A 13,660-nucleotide genomic window follows, 5' to 3' on the forward strand; every position below is an offset into this window, starting at 1 on the left:
CCTATGCGAGGGTGACAGCGAGTTATGTGGGGAGGTAAGTAGGGATTTGCAGGAATATAGGTTGGACGCGGCTGCTGCAGAACATGGATAATAGGAGATCGATTAAAGGTGCTTTTGTCGTGCAGTGGGCGTAACCGGGCTGATATTAGCGATGGTGATGGCTAACATGACGATGCGCTATGGTTTTCGTATTTATTTCCGGCACTCGAACAGTTGGGCTGTAAGGACCATCTGGGTACTATATAAACTGGCTGCACGGAACATTCTTGGCGAATTTGCTGTCGCTATATCCGCAGGCACGAAAACACCCAAAGCTTCCGCGTTTTTTACTCGAAAAACTCGGGATTTCCGCTCGACGTAAACGACTTCTCCGTAACCCTCTTTCTTGGCGCATTACTGCTTCACCAGCTTATGAGCCACAGAGCCGAACATACCAAACCAAACCAAAGATAGGTCTGAACTTCAGTATTCGCGGAGGTCTATAGAGCGCCGCCTGAACCTTCCTGGAACCTCCCCCCGTCCAGTGCAGGCGTTTCAAGTGCGCTTCACAAGCATCGCCTCTATAGTAAGACAGCGGCATTTGGCGCCTATAAGATCTGCCCAATTTTCTGTCGATTTTTTATTTCGCCCTGAAAGTGCCTGCGCAAAGCCGGCTTGTAAACTTGAAGGGAGGTGAAATGAGGGCAGGTCGCTTTGGGGATTTCTGGGGGCGGGCGTTTGATTCGATAGCAACGTATACGTCAAGAGCGAAATTAACTAATCTCAGACCGGCTGACGTTCTTTCTTTTTTGTCGCTTCTATTCTTGTTTCCGGGGAAAGCTCCGCTACGTCTCCGGGTGTCCCACGCACTGTCCGGCTCTTTAGCGGTGCTCTGGAAGGGATAATAAAAGGAGGTCAGGAAAGGAAGGAAGCAAAAAAAAAGGAAATGGGGAGGGAGAGATTGACCTGACGTATACTACGATGGAGAGGGTGCACGTTCCTGTATGGCATGTGTATGTGTGTGTGATCGATCTTCGCGCTTGGTCAATCAGGAATGGGGGATTCGCCGGACGGGCGCGACAGGCGGCGAATCAGAAGCCCATGGCGGCCTGCAGGCGCGTCATCCAACTCCCTCGGGATATGGGGAGAAGAGCTACGCGGCTGTCCCGAAAAAAAAGGGACACTACGCTCCTTGGCTGCGTCTGCCTCTGCTGCTGCGGGATAAGGGAAAGCAGACAGGGATAAAGAGGGACGATCCAGAAAGTTGAAGAAGGAGGAGGAGGAGGTAGTGAGGAAAAGGTGCTGGCCGGCGGGGCAAGATGAAAAGAAGGCGTTAAAAGGAGAGCAAGCTGCGGGGGACAGAAGGAAAGGAGGGGGTTAAGAGAAAGAAGACCAGGCAGCGGGGTAATAAAGGAATCGGGTAGGAACGTAGAAAGGGAAGAGCGATTCAGGGGACAAAGGGAGAAGAAAGGAGCGGAAAAGGAGGATGCCAGAGGGAGCGCCGGCTTTCTTTTGCGGACGGAGAAGCGGCGGCGGATTGGCCGGCTCGGGAGAGAAGGCTCGAGGGATGAGCCCAGGCGTGCTCTTCTGCGGCCGCGCTGGCGTCGCGCCCGCTAATGCCGCCGAACGTCGACGCCCGCCGTGGCTCAAGCAAGAAGGCCCGCCCGACGCGCGCGCCTTTGACCAAAGTCGTCGCCCTTAATCCGACGCTGCCTTTCTGTGCGTGTGTCGCCTTTCGCCCCCGGGGCAGCAGGACACCTCGCGTTTGCCTTGGTCACCGCTTACTTTTGCCCGCTTTGTTAGGCCTTTTTTTTCTTTATCCTTGGCCTTCTCGGAGGAGACCTTGCTAAGCTCGAGGGCCCTCGGACGACGTCTGCTTTCGGCTTCTGCGTCTTGCCTGGTGTCCCCCTTTACTTGTTTGCTGCCCGGTGTTTTTTGTTTTGTTTTTATTCTCGTTTAGGACGCCTTGGTTGTCACCGAGCCTTTCTTCGGTTGTGGTCGCTTTGTCTTCTCGTCCTTAGATCGCTGGATATAGAACGATCCATTGTGTTGCGTGGGCGACCTGTCATTCTTCAGACTGTACGGTAGCCTCGCGGTGCCTGTTGGGTATGAAACACAAAAAAAGAATATCGTGAACACGATCTTATGTCTGTTGAGCTGAATGTGCCGTGTATTTCATTGTCATCAAGAGGCGCTGCATTTTGAAAAGTCAGCACTGCCTCTGTGTATGAGTAAAATGTCAACTGTATTTTCATTCTCTGTCCTTTGTTCAAGATTTCTTCAACCTTTCTTTTTTTTTACTTCAAAAGTGGTGCCACTGTACGCCCCCCCCCCCCCCCCCCCCTTGATTTTGATGTCTTGAACGCCCAAGCGAGAAGCCTTCTCCTTCGACAAGCACCACATAACCCACCAGACACCTCACCACCGCACCCGTCTAGCCAGGGGACTCCGCGTAAGACTTTGGAAAGGCAACGAATGTTTCATGCGTCTAGAGGAAGATTATTAAGGAAACAAGAAAGGTGTTCTCTCTGCCCGTATTGAAGCGTAATCGTTGACTGCGTGAAAACATGGATTGAACCTCGTTATAACGAAGCGGTTTATAACGAAACAATGGATATAACGGAGGATTACGATTCCACCTGCAAGCTCGGTCCACATGGGCTATAACGAAGTAATCACCGGGCCTTTTCAATATCGTTATAAAGAGGTTCCAACTTGTATATTTATTGCTCCGGCCTGCGTGGATTGACGTATCCGATAGGATCCGTGGAAAAAATAATTAAAAAACAAATGAAAGGAAACACTGTAGTGGCTTCGAGGGGATTTACGCTAGCTTAATTCCGACTCGCGCGCAGTCTCTTCCGTCCCGTTTAATAATCTTGTTTGATTAATTGCTTCCCCTCGTCGCTGTGAACGAAGCTACGGCTAGGCTAAGCGCCTGCGAAGTGCAAGCTGAACGCGTCGGAAGCAGCAACAACGAGACGAGGAAAGATTTGACGATGGTTCCGAGCTGGCCGGATTTTCGCGGGGGAGGGGGTTAACTGGAGATAGAGACGGATAAGAAACAAAAAAAAAACTATAGCGTAGCCGGCGCTAGACGCTGCTGCCCGCGGCAGCGTCGCTGCCGGATTAAGTCTGGCACATGGAGGATACTATTATTATACGCCGGGCGTTCTGGGAATAAATTACGGCGCTGCAATCCGCGTCGCGTGCCGCATCAGCAGAGGCTGCATAAAGGCGCCTCGATCGCTCGCCGTTCGATGACTTAAGCCCGATTTGTCGCGCTTGTTTGTATCTTCGAGCTTACAACCAATCGGTTTTTTTTTTTGTTTCACCCTTTCGGCTCCGTCCAGTGTTGGCTCCGTCTGCCGTTCTTGTCGTGTTGATGGCGGCTGTAAAGTAGCTTTTGGCTTGCTTTCGCTGTGAAGCTGCCTAATGGAATTTGTGCGAGCCGCTTCGGAGTCTAAGCGGTGAAAGTAAAAAGAAAAAAGGGTTAACTATTACAGAAACAGCTGGGTTGCTTTCAAGGTTTTGCGGATGGAGCTGCCGTACAGGAGCGGTGATGTTTAATAGTGCAACCGAAGTGCTCTTTATTACGGCCAAAAATATCTTTTTCTGGTCCCTTTTCCCTTCGGCAGTTTGAGAAACCGATAACTGTAAACCAACATGTGATAAAAATTCCAGGATCAGTCATTCTGATATTGTAACCAGCTTTTTTTTTTTGCCCTCGTTACTGAAACAGCGATATATTTTATTGTCAATTTGTTATCGAGTTACACTTTTACGGGGCCCTCCCAAATTTTTTCAAGCCCAATCAGGCAATAAACATTTTGTGTAACGACAGCGAGAGTTTTGAAGAATGAGAGCTGGCGCTACGCCCGGCGTCAACAGCATGGCGGTCAACATAGGCTGATTCGGCGCTGTGTGGATGCTTCCAGAACCACTTTTTCGGAGTTAGTTGTTAACTGTCTCTCGAGCCCCGAAGCGCAAAGAAATGCATTCATATTACTCGTGAAAACGAGCCGAAGCAGCGCTTCAACAGTATCGAGCGCCGTCTAGAGCTAAATTTGGCTTATGGGGGTTTATCGTCCCAAAGCGGCTCAGGCTATTAGAGACGCCGTAGTGGACGGCTCCGGAAAATTTCGGCCATCTGGGGTTCTTTAACGTGCACTGACATCGCGCAGTACACGGGCCTCTAGCATTTCGCCTCCATCGAAATGCGACAATATCCTAGGAACCTTTTCGTTGTTGTTATAGATGAACACCAACCACTAAGCCTGGAGAAAATCGGTGCTCATTTCTTATCAAGTTTCAACGCGGCAGCGTTAAAGAGCCCATGTCGCAGAAAAAAAATCCGGCGTCGGCGTCGTCGTTGACCGTGAGTGAAAAATTCCCAGAGAAGGAACCTATAGGAGGCAGGCGGGCCACTTAGGTCACGTGACCTTGCGATGTCATCACAGCCTGCCCACCGGATTGTGTAAAAACTGCCCAGCGTGGCAGGTGGCAATTAAATTAATGATTGGTTGCTGGGTCGCACAAGGCCCACTGGTGGCAGCACCTGCCATCGCAGGGCGGTGGTTTATCGCTCAACCGTTGCACCACTGCCCCAAATGTGGTACGGGGGCTCCCAGGGATCTATAAATGTGAAGCACAGGATGACCTGGTTCTCCATATGTGGGGATTAACCCATTACGCCATCGCGTCATAAGCGCCCCCTTCAATTTTTATCAACGCAGGAGCGCCACACATTACACGGAGGTGTAAAACGGTGCACGGTTGGTCACTGCCGAAGTTCTGAAGACGGGCCATTTTTCGTGAGAAAAAAAATCGCAGGCATGACATCAATTGTTCAGGGAAAAGCTTCAAACTTTATGTCGAGAAAACAAAAGAAACATTTTTTTTTTTCTGAATCCCACTCTACCCTGCTCCCTTAAAATTCCCTGAAAACCGGTGAAAATTCCATTTCGCCAAATATTACGCCTGAAATTCTCTGAAAATGTGAAGTCCGTGGAATAGACTACTGTACAACAAGAGGCGCTTTTGGACAGTCTATAGACTGTCCATAGACTTTTGTCTATAGACAAATCCTAGAGAATAGTCTATAGGCAATACAAATCCTATAGACAGTGTGTAGACAATATTTAGACGTATGACCTTGCACTTTTGGTAGACTTTTGTCTATAGACATTCTATATGCTGTGAATAGACAGAAGGAAATATCTAGAGGAAGTGAATACCGTCTTTAAAGAGTCTATTTGTTCCTGGTTGGGATGAGAACGACTGCGCGCAGGTCAGCGGCGAAAGGGCTGAACGCTGTGAAAGGCACCCTTGGCTGCCCGCTTTTCGCGCACGGATGAACCGTCTTTTGTGAGAGGCAGTAATTTGATGAGGAACGCATTAAATGGCCCTCTAAGAATGAGCCACGCCGTCACCAGGCGAGAGACCTTCGAATCGGCGATCGTTGCGACCGATAGAGTGGACCGCTTCCCATAAACGTTGGCTCCTACTTCACATCAGCGCTGTATGCCCCCCTGCTAATGGCGGTGCAGCAACTTTTTTTAAATGCTCCTTTAGGTTGTCGTCTTTTCGGAAACCACCGGGTTTCTCCGTAACGAAATTACATGATTGGTCGAGAGGATAGTGACATCATCAGCACCGCCAAATTTGAAAATCTGAGGACTGGAATGTTCGCGTACCTTCCATTCAATTATCATATGGGGTTTTACTAACTCGAGCCACTATTGTACCTTAATCCACCCGTTAATCGTCACTTAATCCACCCGTTAATCCACCTTAATCCATTTTCACGGTTATACCTACCTCCAGAGTTTGGGGAGTCCTTTGGAATATTTCTCTGTGGACCAACTTCAAAATGCTGTCGCATTTTCTTCTTTAAGAACTTGTTTAAGAAGGCCCCGATTTTTTTTAACAATATACGGCCATAGTCCGCGTGTTTTTTTTGTTTTTTTTTAGAGGCGAAGTGGTTAAACCTGGCTGCCGTGACAGCACCACATGCGCCTGCCAGGGCTCCGCATAACAGACTTCGCTGTAAAAGTTGCGGAGAGTGGTGCCCTAAAGTCGAACGCCTTGATTAACCAGTGGGCGCACCGTCCAGCGTTGCGGCTTGACGAAACTTTGCGCGTACGAAGGTGCGGATTAATCCTGCGGGATTCCCCGATGTAAGTTTCCCCGTATGGCTGCTCAAGGGTCCAGCGCCACCGGTCTTCCCACCAAGCTTCGTCCAGAGCTCCCTGCGTTCCGCGCACATCGGACAGGGCCAAAAATTTAACAAGAAAGGAATGAACCTGCCATTGAGACAGGAATAGGAGGGGAGGAGCAGTGATAATACCGAGCTCTTCCATATCTTTGCGTGTAGAGTCACGCCTCTTCAAACCCCTTCTTCAAACATGCTCGCACGCGCGCACATCTACAGCTTCGTCTCCAGCGAGCTTCACTCCTCGCCCGGCAATTGTTTTTCGCATGGTCGTACATATAAGCTCTCGGGGATTTTTTATCTTTTCTCTCTCTCTCTCTCTCTCTAATCCTTGCTGTCGGTGGCACACACTCGTGACGCGCACGGAAAAGGGATTATTCGAGTCGAGGGGAAGTTGCGAAGGGCGGCGAGCTCTCGAGCGCGGTCGGTGGCGACGGATCTCTGGTGAAAGAACTTAAGAAGAAGCCGGGCGAGGAGAAGGGATAAAGGCGGGGGGGGGGGGGGGGGGGGGGGAGGCTAAAAGGGAGGAGGCTCGGCGGCGGGGGATCTAGCTTTTAATCCGCGAGGCGAAATTTCCGAGAGCGCTTCTGGACAGCTCCGCGGGATTAGGAGCGCCGCGCCGAAGCCGGATTAGTCGGTATGCGAGCCTCTCTCCCCGTCGGATCTTCTCCCCTTCCCCACCGTCGCTTCTTTTCTCTATCGTGCATACCTCGCCCCGCGCACGCGCGCGCTCGTGCTCGGGAGATTTGTATTCTGACGCACGGCGTCGCGTAGCCGATGGCCGACTGCGCGCCTGTCTTTTATTTCTTTTTTTTTCTGCGGCGCGTGCCTCTGCACCCTTTTTTTGTTGTTGTTGTTGCCTGTCTGCGTATTCTTCGACTTCTTTTTTGGCTGTGGCTTGATCTTCGTTTCTTTCGACCTGGTTTGTAATTTCTGTTGTCCACATATTTAACGGCTTACTCTACATATTTTCCCCTTCCTCTTTTTTTTCTTTTTTGTTTTACTCTGCGGCTGCTCTTCGTCGTCTTTCTTTTCATCTTTTTTGCACTCTTTCGATGGCGCATTTTTGGTGCTGTCATTTTCTTGCCTGCACACTCGTTGCCTTTCCTATTTATCCCTCTCCCTCTCTCTCTTTCCACCTTCAGGGAAAGGAGGGCGCGCGTGCCTATTGTAATGGCACACGAACAGGCGGCGCTAAGCGCGGGATTAAGCGCGCACGCTAATCGATGCTGCCGCCGATCGAATCCTTTCGGCCTTCGTATACATTCGACGGCATTCGCCGAGGCCCCTTTCTTTTACTTCTTCTCCGCGCACGTATTTCGGATTTTGCCGGCTGCCTCCTCTCGCCCCGAGCCTCCCGGTTTCTTTGCATCGTCTTACGTGCGCCTCCTAGTGTGGTGCCTTATTTGTGCGCTCGACGTATTGTTGTTGGCTCGTTTTCCTATTCTCGTTTTGCCGGCTTGCTGCGTCGCGCGGAGCCGTGATAATATGGCGGTAATTAGATTCACCTTGTTTTTTTTTTGGCGGGAGACAGTCACTTTATAGCGGGTACGGGAGCTCACCGCGTTCAAGGGAGAGGTATCACGCGGAGAGGTTTCGGAGTCCACGCGTGACTCGGGTATCTGCAGTGGTGAACGGCTATCCGAAAGCTGGCGAGTGAAAATTGAAGAGATGTGGGCATCTAGGGTTGGGTCATTTTTGTTCGTGGAGAGTCAAGAGCCAACAGGCAACGACATAAGAACTGCCACGGCATTGTTTTCTAGTGATGCTAACCGTTCTTTTTTTTTCACTTGTCCATTCTGTTTGTTTTCTTGTGGTCGTTATCCGTGTCTATAATGGAGGGTGCTAGTAAGCAAAGTAACGCCGAAGCCTCTGCTCCTTTCGCAGTCTCGAGGACACTGAATACAAGTCAAACGCTTTGTCGCGCACGTCAGTGGTTATTACGTTTTTTTTTTTTTTTAGGGGGGTGGGGGTAATGCAGCAATGTGACGCTTCAGAAGCATCGGACACCCATTGGGCCCCCAGGAAGAATAACGATCCGCCGTTAGCGGGTGCTGCTAGCAGGGAGCGCGGAAGTGGTTGCTGCCACACGGGGTTCCTGGGATTAAATGAACCAAGGTTCTTGTAGAAGCGGTACTTTTCGCTGGTATAACTGAGGGCAGTGTTTCTAAGTGATTGGCGAGATTTTTACCCTGTCGAGGTTCGTTCAGTGAGCCTTAGTTAGAAACCGGGGGAGAACGTCACAAGGGCATTATCTTGACAACGACCAAACAGCCATATACAGATGGCAGTGTCCATCCTCGCAAACTGGAATTGTCTGAAACCTCAGCCGCGTCTGGCGTTTCACTTGCTTGGTTCAAGGCCTGGAAGAAGCGTTCAGAGCAATGGTGGCTTTGTGAAAGCTTGCTCACTGTGATGTTTCTTTTGGTTCCGCGCGCAACTTCCGAGTCTATATTGCAGTGGTAGTTACAATTGCGGGCTCTCTTCTGTGCAAGCGATGTCGCAGTCGTCGTTTTATGTCGTAATCGAAATCTTCCGTGATCATCTCTTTGCCATTTAGGGTGTTATCCAGCTGGGACGTGTTTTTGGTGCTGTCAATAAAGAAGCCGAGAGGGCGGGGGGGGGGGGAGCTTTCGTGTTCTCTTTTTTTAGTCGTCGCGGCCCGGAATATGGCGAAAAGAGCTGGGGGACCCTTTAATTGGAACGTTTTTCACATCTCCCTTGTAAATGCTTTGTTTGATTAGTCTGCCTGGAGAAAATAAAAAAGAAGGTCAGTTAGAAATGTTCGCCATTAGGAAATGAACTATTGATATCCCATTGGGAATCGAGAGTATCGAGGAAATGGAGCTCGGGGGGGGGGGGGGGGGGGGGGGGGGCACGTAATGTGGAGGACTTATTTCTTCCTTTACTAGTTTCGTTGAAGAGTTGGTATAACCACAGGTCCATCTGCCATTATAGCCATAACATTAATTTGGCGCGTGCGGCAAACTACCTGCGGAGAGTACGAAGGCAAAAATGTGGTGATAGTAACTTCTTGAGGATAGACCAACAGAATTCTAGAGGCCTACTGTTGCTTGCTGCGCCCATTAGTCTATTTTAACTTTTATCTCCTTCCTATTTGTATTCGTTCCCAAACTTACCACCTCGCCGTGCGGCCGCCTTCGAGTAGCCGGATACTATGCGCTCCTCGTCCGCGTGTTGCGCAGGCGAGTTTCTTTCTTGCCTGCCTGCGTGCTGTTTTCTCTTTCTATTCATTTCCCGCCTCCCTCGTACGAGAGGAGACCGCGTGGATTATCCCAGCCCCTATAGGGAATGCGGAGCTCCACAGAGATCTCCCCAATTTTTTTCCCCGCGGCTTGGCTCGCACGTTCCCTTCTTCCCTGTCTTTATTTTTTCCCTTCTGTCCCGGCCCATTCCTGTCACCACCGCGTCTTGGCCGGTGATCCCCCGGGGCCGGACAAGGACGTCGCGCGAGGATGTCTCTCCCTCTCTTTGGCTTAGTTCCCTTTTTTTTTCTCCTCCTTTCGCGTTCTTACGTGTGCTTTCTTTCTGGGATCAGAAGGAGCTTCTCTTATTTGTTACTCATCCTATCCGCCTTTACTCGGTATCCCTGCCTAATACTACTATCTCGACTACAGCCTATGGTTTGGCGTGTGCGTTTCTTTTTTCTTTTCTGTCGTCGGCTTCACGTGCCTTCATTAGGTGATACGGCCTTGTCTGTTGTTCCTTCTCCTCCTGTCTTCTTGAGATTTTATTTGCTTCCTCTTTCTGTGCATCCCCTTCTCTCGTCCCCCCTTTTTTTTTGTATTGAGTTCGCGCCCGCTGTTTCTTCGCCGTTCGGTTTTGCTGTCTGCTGTGTCTCTGGCTCACCGCAGTGTGCGTCTTTGTGTTTCCTCACCCACGCTCCTGTTCTTTCTCTCTCTGTCTTCCCTATTTTCCCTCATTCCTGGTGTTTTCTCTCTTTGCTTCTGTTTTCATGCGTCATTCACTTTAGGTGGCCTTTCTCTTCCGCCGTCCGTTCGGAATCGGGGTCATTGCGAGCGAGGTTTGTCTTCGCTTCGTTTTGTTTTCCCTTTTCTTCCGCTGTCTGGTCGCGGGAAGCCGTTCCCGTCGAGCCCCGCGCTCAATCCCATCTTCGCGTGAACTTGGCAGCTGTCGCCGCTCGATCCGTTCCTTTCTCCCCATTCGGGATGATCCAGCCGCGGCCGTCGTTCGCTCAGCTCTTCCGCCCCGTCGTCTTTTTCCTCCGATCACGTGGATTTTATTTCAACTCGTGCGGCGTGTGCGTACACTGAATCAAGGCAGTCGTTCTTGTTCGTTCATACTTTCTGCCGCCGCATCCTTTGCAACTGATAAGCTGAACGCCGCGTATACCCGTTCGATTCGCACATAGTCGCTTCTGCATCCGCAGTTTTTTCAGCACTAGCTGTTAATGGTGACGTCGTCCGCGTCTGCGGCGTCGCGTCCGTGAACACATGATGACCACCGTGACAGGTGCCAAGTGAGAGAAGTGGGAGTTGGGGGAAGAGAAGAGCCAAGGGCGCGCACCATGACAGGTGGAGCAGGGCGAGACGTACGTCACGCCGCAGCGTACGCTCTCCACGTGTGATGATGGCAATCACAGACGTGCGGCGCCCACGCTGGGTGTGACGGACCGCCTTGTGGAGACTCGCTGGAGCGTCGTGGCAGGTCAGTCGAACCCAGTGCAGAGAACCGGTTCACCGACGTGCCAGGTCAGTCGCAGCGTTCGTTAAGAAGTGCCATGGACGAGGCGGAACGGTTTCCATGCTCTGAACCCCGTGCTTTCGGGTTTCGACAAGCGATAAGCACCAGTTTGGAACGCGCTGTGTCCAAAGCACGATGGAAAGCGTCCGTTGCCGCGTTCTAGCCCTAGCAGCGCGCAACGCAATGGCGCGGCAGCGACGGGTGCCGAGGCTCTCCGAGACCTCGAAACGGGAGCCAGCAAAACGCAGGAAACGCGTGAAGTGAACTGGGGCTCCTGTATGCAGCCTCGGGGAAGGGGATCCAATAAAATCGTCTGAACATTTCATGCAATCAACAAGCGCTGATATTCACTGTATCAGAAGGTGGTGAGCGTTGTTTTTTTTTCTTCAAATTATCGTTTCTTTATCGCAGGCAAGACTCTGCCGGTGCACTGTGTGGTGGAGCGGGTGCCCAGCCCGCAGACGGACAGCCAGCAGCCGTCGGTGGAGGTGGACAGCTACGCCATCGTACCCAGCGCGGCGCTCTTCGCCGACCTGGTGCGCACCGCGCTGACCAAGCTAGGCTACTCGCCCTCGGAGGCCATCTGCGCCAAGGGTGCGTCTACTACTTAACCCTCCTCCTTCATTCGTCCACGGTGGCGGTGGTCGAAATTGTGCCTACGCGTCCGCGGTATCTCGCGATGAAAGCTGAAACGGCGTGTATTAGCAGCAGGCTGAGCAAACCGTTCTACTGTCGGCGATTAAAAATTTACAGGAGATCGCTCTGATTGATGCGGCGGCGTCTCCACTAGCAGTGACCCCCCCCTCTCCACTTGTCTCCTTTACACTTTCCTCCTCTTAACCTCGCCCTATCTGATTTCCTCCTCCTCACATCCCAATTCCACTCTCCTCATATCCACTGTTCTCCTCTTCAGTTTCGTCATCTCCGCTAGCCTCCTCTACACTTTCTCCGAGGCTGCGCGAGAACGCCAACAATGCCGTTCTTTTTTTTTTTTGCGAAATTACACTACTACTGTTAGTGCGATAAAAAAAAGGTATCTTAGATCCTTATCCCTGCTCGACTGCAAAAAGGCGAGTCCTGTGTTCGTTATTTGCCCGCCCAGATCAGTTACTTTGCCACTCATGAAATTCGCGGTCGCAACCTCGCGCTGCGTCTCTTTCCAGTCCTTTCTTCGGGACTGCATGTGACAAACTATAGGCACGTGAACTCTTTCCTCCTCGTTGTCATCGCCACTTCCGCACGGCGACGGCCTAGTGCATCGCGTTTAGCGAATGGAGGGGGGCAGGAAAACATACACACCCTCACCGCGAAATTCCTCGAGCTTCGCAAATTGTTTTCTGCCGCCTCCGCTACGTTTACATAATCCGCGCCGCGCGTATGGATAGCCGTAAACGAGGCGAGCGGAACTGGAATTTGGCTGTCGTCGGGGTATGAGGATGGGGACGGGACTCACTGTGTTTCTCTTGATCCCGAACGGCCGCCGCTCCGCTTCTTCTCCCCCTACTACTCTCTCTATGTTTTCCCCTTTTCCGCTCGTTTATGCGAGAGCGGGCAAAAATAAACGAACGAATGAAAAGAAGAGCGGGTCACGTGGCGCACTCTGGCGTCGCCGCCGCACCGGGCGGCGCGCTGTCGCTCGCTCTCTCCGTCTCGCATCTGGGCCTGAGCCTCCCGTTCATCCTCCTCCAGCGCCCTAATCCGCACCTCCGCCGCGCGCTCGCGGATCGGCCCCGGCTAACGGGATTTGGGAGGTGCGCGCGCTCGTTCGCGCCGCCCCCAGCATCCCCCGCTTATCCCTGCCTCTTCCGCGCTATCCAGTATTCAGGGCGTCCTCCTCCCTCACCGCGCATACGTGCTGCACCCTCGACGGCCCAGACTCCTCGGCAGAGGGAGCCGGGCAGCATGCAGGAGGCTCCCTGCCGGAAGGATAGAACAAAGAGAGCGCAGCCGGAAAGGATAAGCGCGCTTCGCGATCCTCTTCGACCCGGGTCTCGCCCCCCCCCCCCCCCCCCCCCCCCCCTCCCTTCATCCCACCTCGGGGGCCCGGGTCGGCCGCCATCTGCCGGTTTCACCTTGACGAGATTAGGGATAGGGGCGCCCAGGGAAAAACACATCGCCCTCCGCGCACTGTGCGAGAACCTGCCGGAGATGACGACGGATGTAAGAAAAAGGAGGAAGGCGGGAAAGGAGGACTTGGAAAACCCTCTCGGGGCTTTCCGCTACTGCACCGCCCGCGTGCGCGCGGACAGCCGTATTCCCTTTTCTGTTCACCCTGTTACCGCTTTAGGGAGAGAGAACCTGCTGTGTGTAGGTAGGCGCTGCACGTGTGCGGTGTATACACTGCGGGGAGCCGTGCGGAGTAGCGGTCGCTCGGTAGTAGGTGCGCGTGGGTGCTCGCCAGGGAAATGCGCGGAGCGGTGTGTTGGTGCGTCCGCCGCGTGCGGATGTGCGCCACTATAGTGGTGTGTTTGGCGAGCGCGCGGGGGCTCCGGCTCCCGCCGCCGGCCTAATCCCTTGACTACATTAGGCCTCCCATGTTTTATTTAAGTCCGGATTAGACGGTGCTGAGAAGCTAAAGGGGATATAGACGAGCGGTATTGGGAAATACGTCCATGCTAAGAGGATTAGGAACCTCTTCAGTGCCGCCGCCGCCGGGTGAACCCTGGATATCTTTTTTTCTCTCCGTTCATTCCGATTCTCTCTCTTCTCCTTTTTAAGCCCTCACTCTATCCCCGCCAAAGT

General features: G+C 52.3%; 1 protein-coding gene across 1 annotated transcript in view; it reads left to right on the plus strand.

The window, feature by feature from the left end:
* The window catches only part of dve (SATB1_N and homeodomain domain-containing protein dve), a 61,231-nt gene that overhangs the window by 29,788 nt on the left and 17,783 nt on the right, over window positions 1–13,660 (plus strand). Inside the window, 1 exon segment of the mRNA XM_077661891.1 lies at window positions 11,330–11,512. Coding sequence (XP_077518017.1) covers window positions 11,330–11,512 — 183 coding nt within the window.

The sequence above is a fragment of the Amblyomma americanum genome, chromosome 4 (genome assembly GCF_052857255.1).
Source record: "Amblyomma americanum isolate KBUSLIRL-KWMA chromosome 4, ASM5285725v1, whole genome shotgun sequence".
Classification (NCBI taxonomy): Eukaryota; Metazoa; Arthropoda; class Arachnida; order Ixodida; family Ixodidae; genus Amblyomma; species Amblyomma americanum.